Source organism: Monodon monoceros, unplaced genomic scaffold (genome assembly GCF_005190385.1).
Source record: "Monodon monoceros isolate NGI ecotype Baffin Bay Population unplaced genomic scaffold, NGI_Narwhal_1 Super_Scaffold_5, whole genome shotgun sequence".
NCBI lineage: Eukaryota > Metazoa > Chordata > Mammalia > Artiodactyla > Monodontidae > Monodon > Monodon monoceros.
This window is the reverse complement of record NW_021703782.1, coordinates 113104235-113119769: the sequence shown is the minus strand read 5'-3', so window position 1 is coordinate 113119769 and position 15535 is coordinate 113104235. Positions and strand designations below refer to the sequence as shown.

The 15535-nt window shown below is 53.4% G+C and overlaps 1 protein-coding gene across 9 annotated transcripts in view; it reads right to left on the bottom strand.

Annotated features, from left to right (window-relative positions):
• The window catches only part of EHMT1 (euchromatic histone lysine methyltransferase 1), a 144901-nt gene that overhangs the window by 37890 nt on the left and 91476 nt on the right, over positions 1 to 15535 (bottom strand). For all 9 annotated transcript variants that reach the window (XM_029202896.1, XM_029202900.1, XM_029202895.1 and 6 more), the window contains 6 exons: positions 14337 to 14414; positions 13054 to 13174; positions 10026 to 10157; positions 7924 to 8069; positions 2070 to 2213; positions 1071 to 1297 (listed from right to left, as the gene is read on the bottom strand). In XM_029202896.1, coding sequence (XP_029058729.1) covers positions 1071 to 1297; positions 2070 to 2213; positions 7924 to 8069; positions 10026 to 10157; positions 13054 to 13174; positions 14337 to 14414 — 848 coding nt within the window. The remainder of the gene's footprint in view (positions 1 to 1070; positions 1298 to 2069; positions 2214 to 7923; positions 8070 to 10025; positions 10158 to 13053; positions 13175 to 14336; positions 14415 to 15535) is intronic.

Genomic DNA, 15535 nt, shown 5'->3' with positions numbered 1-15535 from the left:
GGCCCGTGAGCCATGGCCACTGAGCCTGCGCGTCCAGAGCCTGTGCTCCGCAACGGGAGAGGCCACAACAGTGAGAGGCCCGCGTACCGCAAAAAAAAAAAAAAAAAAAAAAAATCATTAAATTTATAGATTAATACGATTGGTACAGAATAATATGAAGGAGTCGACACCATTCCAATATTCAGTTTTGAATGTCTACAATTCGAGTCTCTTAAATGACCTTCAGTGAAGTTTTATAGTTTCCTTTTTTATCAGTGTAGTATCGCTTGCTTTTTCCTAGGTAGGTTACGGGTTTTGTTGCTGTTTTGAAAGGCTCTCTCTCCATCACCCTGGCTTCTAGCTGGACACACTAGTGGGGACGAGGCTTCTGACACCTTTTCTTACCTGATCCTGTGGCTGACTGACTCCATTTAGCTTTATGAGTTCTTCAGCTATTTCTACTGAATACTTCTGAGAAGAAAATTATGTTTCCAATATCAACCCTTCTCTTTTAAAGACTGTTTCTTCTGTGTTCAGCTAGGGCCTCCAAAACATGACGCAGTAAGAGCAGACTACAGCAGCTGACACTAATGTTTCATATCATACACTACACACAGGTACAGATGGGTAGGGACAGGCACGCACAGGTACAGATGGGTAAGGACAGGCACGCACAGGTACAGATGTGTAGGGACAGGCACGCACAGGTACAGATGTGTAGGAACAGGCACGCACGGGTACACGTGGGTAGGGACAAGTACACACAGGGACCAATGTTTCAGGTGTATACTAACAGCTACCTATGGGAGTACTGTACTTCGACCGAAAATACTGTGATACCACATCAATTAGGATGGTGTGATACTGGTTCAAAATCAGGCAAAGAAATGTACAAAACTACACTGAGTGCAGAAGAGACATGTGCACAGTGGCAGCGAGCAAACGAAAGTCAGCATGCCTCACAGCCTCACATGTCAGAAATCACAGCGAGTGTGAACCAGCTGGGAGACGTCTGGCAAGTCGGAAGACATCAGCAACAATTAAAGACGGGCATTGTCAGGTGAACTCTGAGGGCTCAGGGGAAGCCGTACCTGCCTGTGGTGGTGTCAGCCCTGCCCTCCACTGTGGAGCCCTTCTCCTGCCCAGGGGCCAGCGTCACGGTGGAGGTCGTGTCTGCTTTTGCGATGGTCACCTCTCTGGCCTTGGAGGTCTCCTCCCCACAGTGGGGACAGTAACTGGCGTTATCGACTCGAGAGGCGCAGGCTTTGTGGAAACGGTGAGAGATGCTGCTCTCGGGCTGACATTCCATAAAATTACCCTAAAAACAGGGAGGCCAGAAATCTTTTAATTGGGGCTAATACGCAGAAGAGCAAGCAAAGCCCAGAACTGAGCTCTGTGTGGGGGCAGGAAGCCAGAGCCCGGGGGGCTCCCAGCCCCTCTCCGGGTGAGAAGAAATGACGCCCTGCATCCACGGGGCCCCTCCCAAGGCATGTCCACACACATGCTATTTGAAGGAGAGAAAATCCCCATCCCCGCGCCCCGAGGAGGCCGAGGCCTCACTCTCCAGCTGCTCTGACCAGGGGACGTGCCGCATATAAGTCCAAAGACGGACCCACGGAAGACACACCCGGGAAGACACTCCCAGAAGCAAAAGCCCGAGGAGGGAGGTGCCGCCAACAGCCCTTGGCAAAGAGCGCCTGGCACCACGCGCTTCGGGCGACCCGGCCTCAGGCCAGGGCTCTGGGCTGAGGAGCAGCGCTCTCCCTGGGAACCTCTTTCCAACAGAGGCAGAAAAGCATGATGAGGACGGCGAGGGCACACAGGCGTGACGTCTGGAGAAGCCCCTGGGGGAGAGGCTCTGGGCCCAGGAGCACAAAGGGCCACACGGAGACCAAGTGAGGGCCATGTGAGCCACATGAGCATCTGTGGATGAAGTCACTGATGGAGAAGATCCCGGAGGCACTGGCGAGCAGGACGCAGTGGAGGGCCAGGCGGCCCTGCCTAGGTAGACACGTGAGCGGCAGGAAGAGAGCCGGGGGCCCAAGTGCCCCCAGAGGCCAAGGGCAGGACAGAGGGGGCTGGGCACTCACGGCGGTGCAGAAGTAGCCGCAGCCGGGACAGCACTGGTGCTTCACCATCCGGCCCCGGTGGTCTTCACACAGCACCAGGAGCGGCGCCTTGCTGGACGGGCGCATCAGCTCATGCTTGACCACGCTGTTCGTGCACCTGCCCAGCTGCAATCAGACGAGACCGGGTCAGCCGCTGCCATGTCACAGGGCGGGGGAGGGGGATGTCAGGAAATCAAAGCAGGAAGGCGGCCGGGTCCTCCACAACGTGATGAAGGGCTGTGCCGCCGGTTCACGGACCAGGGGGTCACGGCGGCCACATGAGGAGAACAGCCTGGGCTAGGGGCTGGGGCATCAAAGGGAACAGGACACATGCCAGCAAGCACGACCAGCAGCGGGGAGCACAGAGAATCCACAGGACCCACCAGCACTCGGGCGGCCCGCCTGCGCCCGCTGTCGCCCTGGCGCCTTCCAACAAGGACCCTGGCCTCCTGGTAGCTGGTGCGGGTGACGCGCCCCCAGCCCCAGCTTCCTCCTCGCCTGTTCCTCAAGGGAGCCCGTTCTCAGAGACTCCATGGAGCCCAGAGATCGGGGGGGCAGATGGGGCCAATGCCCCCAGGAAAGAGGCCCAGGCGGCTCTGAGGCTGGAACAGGAGGCCATGAGGGAGGGCACAAAATCAAGCTCTCAGCACCAGAAATAGAAGGGAGAAGTGAAATTTCCATGGAAGCGCTGGGAGACGGAGGGAATTTTCTAAAGTAAAGCAAAAAGTCAAAAATGTGGAAAATGGAGAAGAGGTGAGAAGGCTGGAGGCTCTGCAGAGAGGACCCAGAGGGGGGGCCGGGGCTCCTGAGACGCGGACAGCCCGAAGCAGACGGCGACGTGACCAGGACGTGAGAGGAAACTGCGCCCGTGAAGCTGTGGCGACAGGAGAGGATCGGCCCAGACCTTCCCCCCAGGAACCTCCCTCAAGAAGCTGCTGAGGCAACGTGCCCCCCGCTGAGAGGAACCGATGTGTCCGAAAACCCTACAAAGTGAGCAAGTCCATCAGTGTGGGGTGGAATCGGTAACAGGCACAAAGGAAACAATGAGAAACGAGGCAATTACTAACTCTGGGAAAAAGGAAAGGTTGCTCAGGAGAGGAAACCCCTGGCTCAGCTGTGGACGCTTCCACGAAAACAGCAAAGAGGCTCCCTCGATCGACGGAGGGAGGGACAGACAGATGCAGACCGCGGTGCGGGGGCGGGGGGGCACCCTTCCCACAGTAAGAACCCTCAGACAACACCTCAAAGGAGAGGTCAGGAAAAGAGGGTAGAAAGCAGGTATTTGAGAACATGGAGAAAATCCCAGGACGAAAAGTAAAAGGGGCCAAGGGTTGCTTGGGGGGAGGGACCCTGAGACCCACCCACGTCGTGGACATTCAGGATCTCCCGCCGCGGGTGGGGGGCAACAAACAGCCACCAGGACGCCCCCTACCACCACCAGGACCCGCAAGGCCATCAGGAGACACAGGTGGAGGCCTCTGACTGGCTCAAGTACACTCAGCGAGGAGGAAGTTCAACAGAAACCATCGGACCCCAAAATGGGAAGAGAACGCAAGTGCGGAGCCTCCATCAGCTGTAACACAACATCCCACGAGCCCGCGTCGAGTGACTGGTTTCGGAAAGAGAAAAAATAAAGAGCCACTGGGCAGAAACTGATTTTCTAGGAAAACAGAGAGACCGGGTACAAGTCCAAGAAGCTCAGAGAAACCTAAAGAGGACAAACACCAAGAGAGAGCAGCACAACCCCACACCTCAGCCTCAGAGGTCAGCGCAGAGGACTACAGCAACAAAGGCCGCGGCCTCTCCTCGGGACCTTCAGACGGCAACACCAACCGACGTCCCGAAGTGCCCAGAATTCTGTACCCATCAAAGTGTCTCTCAAAACTGGAAGCAAAACAAGGACTTTTTCAAACAAACAAAAGAGAATTCATGATGAGCAGACTTGTGCTACGGGGGGAAGGGTCCTCAGGCACAGAGACTGTGGTATCAGAGAGAAATCAGATCGGAACAGAGGAAGAACGCTCTGGATGCAGTTTAAATACAGGGAAACAAGAGATGATTACGGTTATTCAGTCTAAAAGATGAGTATGTACAAAAATAATAGCATATATGAAACTGAAACATATGACAAAAGACGGGAGACAGGATTTGGGCCCACGCATGTAAGAGTCTTACATTACATGTTAAGTGGTACGATATCAATTCAAGCAAGACCGTGATAAACTAAGGATGTATGTTACAAACTCCAAAGCAACTGCTGAAAACGTGAGGAAAATACATAAAAAATAAAGCCAACAGTGGAATAAATTGGAATCATAAAAAATTTCAACCTGGGACTTCCCCAGTGGTCCAGTGCTTAAGAATCTGCCTGCCAATGCAGGGAACACGAGTTTGATCCCTGTATCCCCGTCTGGGGAACTAAGATCCCACATGCCTCGGGGCAACTAAGCCCACGCGCTCTGGAGCCTGTGAGCCCCAACTAGAGAGCGACGGCCCACGCCGCAACAAAAGATCCCACATGCCACAACAAAGACCCAGCGCAGTGGGGGGGGGGGGGGAGATTCAATCCAAGAGGCAGAAAATGAAGAAAAAGGAGGAACAGATGGCATAATTCTTAGCACTATTAAGATGTCAGACTGTAACCCAACTACCTTGATAAGTGCAATGGGGATGATCCAAGCAAACCACTGGGAAGACAGAGACTATCGGGCCCTGTGCAGGACACGCTGTCTAAAGAGATCTCCAAACATACAGACAGCACAGGTCCGGCGGCGGCGGGGCGGGGGTTGTCCTGTGTCAGCACCAGACATCCCGAATCCCCAAGGACACAGTGGACCCCCCAAGACGACAGGAGTCACGTAAAACCGGCCCGAGCTGAAGAGTCGACACCCCTCGCTCGCACAGAAATCAGAGGAGTGTGTTGGTCGCACGACTGTGTGCATCTGTCACACGTGTCACTCGTGTGATCTGAGTCACTCATGTCACTCATGTGACTCAGAGACACACAAGCAGAAAGGTGACCTCAAGTGTGTGAATTATGCCTCAATAATAAAGCTGATGGGAAGGAGACACAGGACGAAGGAGCTATTAGCTCTGAGGGGCCGCTGCCAGCTAAGGCCGAGGCAACCTGAGCATCGAAAGAGAAAAATATTTTTGGGAAAATAGCAGCAGCTTAAGAATTTCCTGGAATCCCACAGAAAAACAGAGCAACTAGACAGCAAAACCAAAACCCAGAGACGATATTTAAATCAAAACCAAAGGCCACAGGATGCAAATGGGTAAGGGTGGGTCTGCTAGACGCTGGTGCCCGGGCAGGAGGAGGGGAGAGGATGGGGGAAGAGGGACACAGCGAGGCAGTGTCTCGTGGACCCAAGGACAGGGGGGAACCAAGATACCAAAAGGTCCTCCCTGGGGCTGAGAAGAGCAGGCGACCTGGGAGAAACCCTGCCCAATCCCAGCAAGTCTGGGGCTGCCTAAGACCTGGGGCCAGTGCGGGCCAGCCGCCACGAACCCTCAAACCCAACGTGCCTGGACCCCCTTCTAGTTCGGGGCACGAGGACACCAGGACAAAGCTGAGCTGAAAGTGAGCAGGACAGGGACAAGAGAAATGAAGAAAAGAGAAGATCGAGAACAATGGTTCTCAAAATCTCCGGGTTCAGTGCTCTTTTATACTCCTAAAAATCACCAAAGGTCCCAAAGAGCTTGTGTCCAAATGGGGTACGTCTATTAACATTTACCGTGTTAGAAATTGAGAGAAAATTTTTAAACATTAATTTATTTAAAAATAGCAATAAACCTATCACGTAAAGAACGTATTTTAATTAAAAAATCACTTTTTAAAAAGTTAATGAGAAATGTCATTGTTCTATATTGTTCACAAAACTCTTTAATATCTGGTTTAATAAGACAGATGAACCTCATATCTGCTTCTGCATTCAGAGCAGGCAAAGGTGGACGTTCTTCTCTGACACCACAGCAAAACTCTACAAGGGGTAGTTTCTCCAAAGATTTGCTGCAATGTAAAAATCTCAATCCACTGTCCACAAGTTTAGTACCGTTACACTAAAATCCATCCACGTGTCTTGCACTGTGAATGATTTTGTAACACCATGAAAATCACTCATTCCCTGAGTTATACAGGTCTTGCAAACGTACAAAATGCCACTGTACACCCTGTGAAAGAGTAAGTAAAAAGGCACTTAACTTTTCAGTATTGTTATAAAAATACTTTTGACCATGCATATCCCCTAAAAGAGTCCAATATGAAGAGGGTCCTGCAGGCCAAGGGGTGGAGGGGGGTGAAGCTTCAATAATAATAATAATAACAACAACAACAACAATACAAAGATTAGAACCCGTCAAATCTGTTTAAACACATGAGTTCATAATGATATTTTAAAAGTAAGAACTGGCCAACCTCAGAAGATGACAGAGAACAAATTCATTACCTGAACGACTGGGAAATAAAGAGGAAGGCTCAAGCACCAGTGCGGTCCTTCCTCTGAGATGTTCTGCTGGCTAACAAAAGAGCAGACGAGATGACAAGGCTCTTCGTGAAACCATCCAGCTAATAAATGAGCAGTAGGCGACACAACATCACCGTTTTGGAACCTCTGATGAATTAATAAACACAGGCATGAAGACTCAACAGCTGCCAACAGCAGAAAAAGAGAGGCAACCAGATATCACGAGCCTTTATCTTGGATTAAACTCCCCTCAGCTGAGCCGGGTCCACTTCTGTATAAACTGCAGACAGGGGCGCTGGAGGCCCCGTGAGCACGGGAGCCACTGCTCAGACCACGGGGTCAAATGGCCCGGCTGCTCCACACATAAAGGGAAAGGAAGAGAAAGGACAAGTGGGCAACAGCGTCTAGGGACACCTGTATGGCTGGTGAAACCACTTAGAAAACAGAAGCCGGGTGGCGGCTATTTGCGGACAATCCCATTTCCTGACCCTGGGAAATGGTTACCAGAGGGCCCACCCTAGACAGACTCATTAGGCCGAACACTTGTCTTGTATTGTTTTCTGGATTTATATTTCATTTTACAACAAAAAATTTTATATGTAACAGGTTGAAAAGAGAAAAGACTGTGAGTTCCTAAGATGAACTTTGGGGAGCGGGTGGGAGGGGCACCGGAAGGCGTCAAGGCACCAACTCATTACTCGGAAGAGCTGCAAAAGAGACCACGAAGTCACTAGTTGTGCTGCGAACGCAGGATGAAGCATGTTTCAGGGGCACAAACAGCCCCAGAAGGTGAGGAAGTTCTGTTCCAGAGACACCGGAGAGTCACTGCAGGAGGAACAAGAGAACTGTGGAGCCGCCACTCCGCAACCTCTCACCGGACGATGGACCAAGGGCAGGAACTCGACCTCACAGTGGCCCCACCAAGGCCGGCCGGAACGCATGACAATTCCCATGATAATGGGAATTACTGTTACTTCTGTTACAGGAGACAAGTGCTAAACGCTGGCTCAAAGCCAAGCGAGCAGAGCGGGACAGACCCAAGTGCTGGCGGCTCGGACGCCGAGCAGCAGGTTCAGAAGGTCAACTGTAACGCTCTCATCACAGACAGTCCTTCTAAAGAAGGCGACGGGGCCTGTGGAGAGGCTGCGAGCAACCTCAGGTGCAGCTCTGCCTCTCACCCATCCACGTCCGAGTTCACAGCAAAGTAGAAAAGCCTTTGGGAAAGCGTGACCTCAGCGGAGCAGCGCCCGCAGCCGTGTTGGCTCCCAGCCACCACGCCTGCCCGGCCACGCACACAGCACCATCCTCCTGAGCAGCGCCGGTGCTGCCGGGCGGGGGCCCCCCTCGCACAGGAACGCAAACCCGCTCACCTGGTGGTCCACGCTCTCCGTGGCCATGCACTGGTTGTTGGCCAGGGTGGTGATCTCTCGGCTTTTCGGGGTCTCCATCCGGCAGCTGCAGAGGGGCACCTCCTGAAGGCCGTCCGTCTCGCCTACGTCGGGACCGTTGGCCAGCCCTGCGGTCACACACAATGTGTGTCGCCACCATGGCCCAGAGAGCTTTGCTACACTCGGCCCCGCCCACCCCACCTCTGCAGGGCAAGAAAGTGGGGACACAGTCCCTGCAGACACGCCCGCGGGCAGCCGCCCAGGAGCCGAGGTCCAGGAGCCAGACCGCCCGGGACTTCGCTTCCCACATGCTTCCCAGCCAGGAAGCGCTTGTCTTCGTCACTTGGTTTTAGAATTGCAGCCACGAAGCGAACGTTCGGTTCAACCTGAAAGGGTTTGGAGGCAGCTTGTCTCCTGATCATCTAGAGCGCTCCTCACCCACTACAACAGCGCAAAGCGCCTGCTTATTAGGCAGAAGGAGGAAAGAACTGGGGAACACGAAGAAGAAAACTAGGATCACGAAGAAAGTGTCCGGCGCAGCACATCACCGCCTGACCCAACAGGTCAGGGCAGGGCAAGGCGGGCAGCACCGGGAGGAAGGCCGCCCGCGGCTAGGCCGGCTTGCAGTGGGGACAGAGGCCGGTGGCCAGAAAGACCCCTCGACCCAGCCACGGCTTCCAAAGGAAGGCGCGTTTCATGTTCCGAAGTAGGGGTGTAGGGTAAGTGGGGGTCCCCACAGGCATGGCAGGCCGGCTCGCCTGGACTCCCACAAACCAGGACCCGTCCCCACCCTCCGCACCCATCCAGGTCACATGGCCCTTCTCCAAGGAGCCCCAGGCCCCCTACCCTCCTGCCCAGCCTCAGGCCCACAGCTGCCCCCCTAGAGGGTCTGGAACCCTAGCACTAAATGCACACAAAACTGGAGGACCTGACTCGTCCTGCCAAAGTGCTGACACCCCAGGCCCTGCATGACTGGACACATCCACGGGTCCCTCCAACGGTGGCTGTCAATCCAGGGAACACCCTCAGGGAAGCACCTTACATGGCACCCCGCAGCCTCTCCTCCTCCTCCAAGGGGCTCCCGCCAGCGTGGCCCTTACTTTTACCAGAAGCTGCACATACACATTAAAGGCAGAGGCCACCTCCCTCACCCTCCGGGGCTCAGCTCATATAGGGGCAGCAGGCGCCCCTGCTGTGCTGCCCTCTCACCTCTGACCCCAGGCAATGTGGTAAAACGAGCACTACTTCCTGCTGGCATCCAAGTCGGCACCTTCCTGAGACAAAGCTAAGAGCAGGTTTAGAAACAGTAAACACAGACGTCACTTCATCGGGAAGGAAGGCATGAGGTGATGACCGGAGAGGGGTTTCTGCTCTGTGTGCAGCAAGAAGAGCGGCTAACTTCTCTGACAGACAAGCCTACAATTTTCTTCTTAAGCTAAAGATGTGATTTCCTAAACTAAACAAGTAAACCCAAAGTCCTCTAGTGTTCAAAACGCTAAAAGCTGGTTATTTGTCCTTTAAAGAATGATTGGTTATACCCCGACAGCAGCAAAATCCATGGGGTGTAAGTAACAGGGATTTTACATTTTCCCCACGCTTCATTTCAAAGAAATTTTTCAAAAGAGCCAAACAGCTATTAATTAATTTCCACCGGTAAAGATTTTCAGACAGCGAGGAGTGTGTGGCCCCAGCCCCAGAGCCAAGGACCCCCCGAGCTGCAGTGCCAGGGACTTCAAGGCCCGGCTCCAGGTATGCCACCATGGGGCACCACCAGCTCAACACCGACGAGAAGACACATTTCCACCAACATTGCTGGAATCAGGGATCATAAAAAGGCCACGTTGTGCAGAACGACGCCACCTGCATGCAGCCAGGGCACAGGGTCACCTCCCACTGGGAGCCCCATATAAACACGCATGGCTCGCAGAACTCCTGACCTTGGTGGGCAACTGCACCCGACCCCTGGGGCCCCCTCACTAGAGCGCCACAGGGACACAGCACACTGGCCCCGCGTCCTGCCCACTCGGCACCAAACGCACCCTCCCCCACCCCCGCCAGCTGGCCCTGGCCACGCACGCGCTCACCTTCTGCGTCAGAGGCCAGCGTGCCCTTGACTCGGAGATCCAGGGAGTCCAGTGAAACCTCCATGTACCCCGTGCCGTCGCTGGGTGCCATCTGCTCTGCGCTTCCCGAAGACGATGCATACGCTTCGGAACCTGCGTTCAAAGGCACACACGTCAAGCACGGTGCGCCGGGGCCTCGCGACCCACGGGAGGCGCCATGGGATGCTCGCGAGCCACTCAGACAACAAACACACATAGCAACCGGGCCCCCATCCCGCACTTCTGCTGGTTCCCATTTCCGCACGACCTCCCTGGGGAGAGGGCAGCCGTGTCGAGGAAAGCAAAGGTGTGGGCATGTGGAAACACCTTTCTCTACAAACACACCAGCTAGATAAAAGCTGATCAAATAATCAAGGACACATAAAAACGTCATGCACATACGTTCTGTGAATATTACTTTAAAAATATGAGTAAAATCTGAATGGCAGCTTTGAAAGACCAGCTGCTGTACAGCAGCTAAAGAAGTCCCAGACGTGCAGCGTTGCTGTGGAACCAGCCCAGCCTCAGACACCTGGGCTGCAGGATCCACAAGGAAAGGCTGCAGGGCCGCAGGGAGCGTCCTCCTGTGAGAAGGGGTTTACGAAGCACATCACCCACCAAAGGGCAACACAATCTGAACACGCCAAGGAGAGGAATGTGTGTAAGTGAGGAGCCCGTCAAGGGAGAGGGCGCCTGTCCACAAGTCCCAGGAGGCCCACCCAGGTAACTGCCATTCTAAGGGCATTTCACTGAGGAAGCCTGTGAAAACATGCATTTACACAGGATAATAACACCACCAGCAAAGGGCAAATACCCATAGTTCAGAGCCAAGTTTTAAATACTTGTCATCGACATTTCTTCAACGATGGGAAATGAACGAGCCATAACACAGAGAGGTTTGGTGCCCAAAGACTCTGAATTCAGGCCACAGTCTGAACCTAGATCTCAGACAGGAAGGAGCCAACCACCAGCGAGAAAGCATCAGCAATCTGAGGAAATGAGCAGCCTTTGTGCGATTTTAAACGCTTTACAGGAGGAAATAAAATTCAAACTCCCGTTTAAGTAACTATTTAGGCAGGCGTTCTACACATTACACACAAGATGGTGAAGATGAAGCCTCTACCCGAAACAACTTTTAGTCTTGGATCTACAACGGCTTTTGTCAGCCGACAGCAAAAACCACACGGGGTATTCTGATCTTGGCTGATGATTCCTGGTTGAGAGACAAGGAAACGTGAGTGAAGGAGAGGAGGTTCACGGGACACACCCGTGTGCCTGGTGGGTCAACAAACCCCACCAGCCACCTGACTCCAGTCTGAAACTGACTGCCACACACGGGCCTCCAGCAGCCCTCTGCATTTCAGGGGCAGCTCTGTAAACCTGCTTCTCTATCAGGGGAATCTAGAAGAACGCTAAAATAACTGCAAGACAGAAAGAACTCCTGCAGCTTTGCAGTGCTGGTATAGAGAAAAATCAATCAATAAAACAGACTAGAAAGTCTAGAAACAGCCACACGGTGACTGTCAACAAAGTTTCAAAAGGTTAAGTGAAGAAAGAAAAGTCAATGCAACCAATGGTGCTGGAACAGCTGGAAATGCACAGGCAAAAACGTGAGCTGCCCGACAACACACACACACACATTCACACACACAAAGTGGATCAGAGACCCACATGTACGGGCTAACTATAAAACTTCAAGAAGAAAACACGGGACAAAATCTTTGCGTCGTGGGTTGGTTAAGTCGAAGATTTCTGAGATCATGAAAAGCATGAATTTTAAAAGAAAACAATCCATAAATTCGACTTCAACAAACATTTTTTAAAACTTTTAGTAGGCGCACATACTTGCAAAACATCTATCTTGCAAAACACTTGTATCCAGAACACTGAAAGAAGTCACAACTCAGTGAGAAGATATACGCTCGGATTTTAAAGTAAGCAAAAGGTATAAACGCATTACGAGAAGATAAACCCTAAGATGTGCAACCTCGTTCTTTGGTAGGTAACCGCAATGCGACAGCACCACACACCAACCAGCAGCGCTGGAATCAGAGACTGACCGCGCAAGCGCTGCGGGGGCCCGTGCGGGGCTGGACGGCTCCCGTGCTGCTGAGGGAACGCAGAGCAGGACGAGCGCTTCGGGAAACAGCTGGCAGCACTAAGAAGTGAGACACACAGCATGACCCAGCCACTCTCCGCTCCTAAACGTTTACCCCAGATAAACGGAGCATCTGCTCTAGAAACACGTGTACACAAACTCCGCAGCAGTTTATCTGTAAGGGCCAAAAACTGGAAAGAGACCAAATGTCCAACAGGTGAGGGATAAACAAACCACAGACAGCTGCCCGTGGAACGCCTCCCGCCAACAACACCACGGACGACCCTCAGTTACTCTCGGAGAAGCCAGAGAGAAGGATCCACCCGTAAACGTTCTCCACAGCGCTAACCCATCTGCGGAGACGACGTGGAGCAGAGGTACCCGGGCCGGGGGAGGGCTGGCTGCGGAGGGAAGGTCTCCGTCGCGCAGCGAGGGTGGCAGGGGTCTCCTGTCACATGCACGTGGTGAGGCCCACCAACCGAACACCTCAGCAACACACACTTCAGGCTACGCCAAGTCCTCCACGGCAAAGCTGCAAAGACGGGGCCCCTGGGCCACTAACTTTGACATCATGCCCTTCCCAGCTGTCCCTTTAACAAGGCTACCTCCAGATCAAGGGAATCTGAGCAAAGGGCTGAGAGCCACTGTGTGGACCAGGGCCCGGCCCGCACAGGACACTGAGGGCGGGACACAGGGAAGGTGGGGGCAGTCAGCGTACGGCCATACCACGGGGGCCTGCTGGAAGGAGACCCCCTGGCATCACCTGAGGGTCTCCAATAAAGCTGTTTCTGATGTTTTTAGTTTTTTAAACAGTGGAGTCTTCTGTTCAAACGAAGTCCTACACAGAATCCCAGCCCCAAGCCCCCCACGGCCTGCTTCCGCCCGGGGTCCTGTGTGTGGCTCTGTGTTTACCTAGCACGGAGCAGGGCTTCTTTTTACTTCTCCGCCTCCTCTTCCTCGCTGGCTTGATCCAGGGGCTGTCAGGCTTCCCTTTCCTCTTGAGAAACTTCTTCTTGATGCTGGATTCAGAACTCTGAGAACCAAGGGAAAGGAACAGAAAGAGCAAAGCATGGGCGCTCTGAAAGCAAAAGTTCTGTTTTCTTGCCATATCGTGATAATGCAACTAGAAAATTAATTTCACTCTTAGACATTTTTCTAGGTCACATTCTTAAAGACGCTCATGCTTTTCCCTAAATACCACTGTAAGCTCAGTTACTTGAGTTTGGCACAAAACAGAATAAGTGAAAAAGTTCTACCAATAACTAAATAAGTAAGTTCAGTAAGAGAATCCTCTCTTAATTACATGCACCCATTCAGCTCGCTCATGAGAAAAGGAACAATCAGAGCCTCAACGTGCATCAAATCTATGTCCAAATTAGCCATTACATGGAGAACAAGGAAAGAAATTATCATTAATTTACAACATTTCGAGATTCCTGTGAGTACATGTGTCTCAAATCTAGACGCAGAAAGGGCATCTAACTGCCACGAGTTACAGCAGATGCAGAGCATGAACCACTAGCCTTTCTAACGACTCCACCACCAGGATCTCACAACCCCTGTTAACTATGGATAGAAAAAGAAATTTTAAAATGTGTGTTCATGAGATAAAAGGATACACTAAGGGTGGCTCACTGGCCTTTCCAACAGTTGCCCTGGAGCCCGAGCCCTCGTGCTGGGCCCCCTGAGACGCCCAGGTGCCCTGTGCTCCCTCCAGCACCTTGTTCCTGCGCCCCCTTCACAGCAAAGCTCCGGGAAGAAAATCTGCCAAGAGCAGCACCACAGCTCCCTGCGCTTCAGTCTACGACCCCCAAAGGAACACGTTTATCGCCAGACACAACAGCCCTTACAGTGCTCGTCTCCGCCACCCACGTGGCCACTTTCTCCTTCTCGAGGCACAGACTCCCTTCCCAGCCCTGCCCGATGGCCTGGGCGGCCCGCAGGCTCCCCAGGCTCCGCCCTCCCACCACAGCCCCACCCTCTGACCCTGCCCCCGTGAGGTCGCATTGCTCGCAGCCCTCAGCTCTGAGCCACATCCAGCCCGCAGAGGGCCTGAGGTTCCACCTCGGAAGCCTCGATCTTCCCTCGCCCAGTCCACCCGGCGGCCCCTCCCTGGCTCTCTGCTCGGCCGCTTTCTCTGCGGCTCCCACGTGGCTCCTCTGCCAGGAGCCCCGCGTCACCCGCGCACAGGTTACCAGATCAGACTCGTCTCCATCCTCCTCCTCCTCCCCGGTGCCGGCCGACTCCTGCTCCTCTTCAGATTCGCCCTCCATCTGAGCAGCCCCGCCAGGAGCCAAAAAGAAAACAAACCAATGAGAGCCGCTGGTGGCAGGCGATCTGACCCGACACAACTTGGAGGTGCCCCCGCTCCCCAAGAGCCCGGCCCGGAAGGGCTGCCCCCATGCCAGGCTCCAGGCTGACCTGGACCACCGATCCGACGTGACTCGGACGTATGCAGATCAGTGCGCATGAGAGACTGCACTCACCGCAAAAAGGTTTTCAGAGGCCACAGACTAACATAAAACGCAAAACCTACCCCCCGACCCACGAGCCCGCCCAGCCCCAGGGCCTCGACCTGCTGCCAGTGCTGGGCACCTGCGGGCGAGCACGGGAGTGTCTGCCTGCAGGGGCAGAGCACCCAGCGCGCTTCTGCGTCTTACTCTCTTCTAATGAAAAGTACGCTGTGGGATCTTTCCGTAACAGAACAGCAGAAGCACCTGGGTTCACCTTCTCTACCTACACAGGAGCCGCGCGCCCCCTCCACCCCTCCCCGCGCACCCGGCTGCGGCTCCTCGAGGGGCCACGCGGTGACCGCACCCTCACAATCTCACAGGAAGGGTAAGACCCTCCGGACAAACAGCAGACACGTGCTCCCACCCGTGCAGGACGCTCCAGGTGTGGGACGCCCACAGGGCACCCCCAGGCCCTCTGAGGGGCCGCACCACCCCCCGAGTGTCTCCCACACGTGCTCCTCCATTTCTCCCATGCGTACTGTGTGACCACAGCCCCAGCCCGTACTTCCACTGGGTCCTTGCTTTCTTAGTAACTGCGGAAGCTACACACACACACCGTCTGTTAAATATGTTATAAACATTCTCCTATCAAGCTCTACAGGCTCTGCTTCTGCTATTTCTTTTTAAAGTAAAACTTCTGGGGTTTTAATCTGGACAAGTCGAACCTCTCAGTCTCTCCCTTCATGGCTTCTAGGTTTGTGTCTTACAACAGAAGGCCTTCATTTGAGATTAGAAAAATGGTTTCCAACCTTTTTCCCACAGTTAAATATTTTGTGTTGACACTTTAAATCTTCTGGAATTTGCTTTTTTAAATAACAGCTTTACTGATTTATAATTCACCTACCCTTAAATTCACCCTTTTAAAGTACACAATTCAGTGG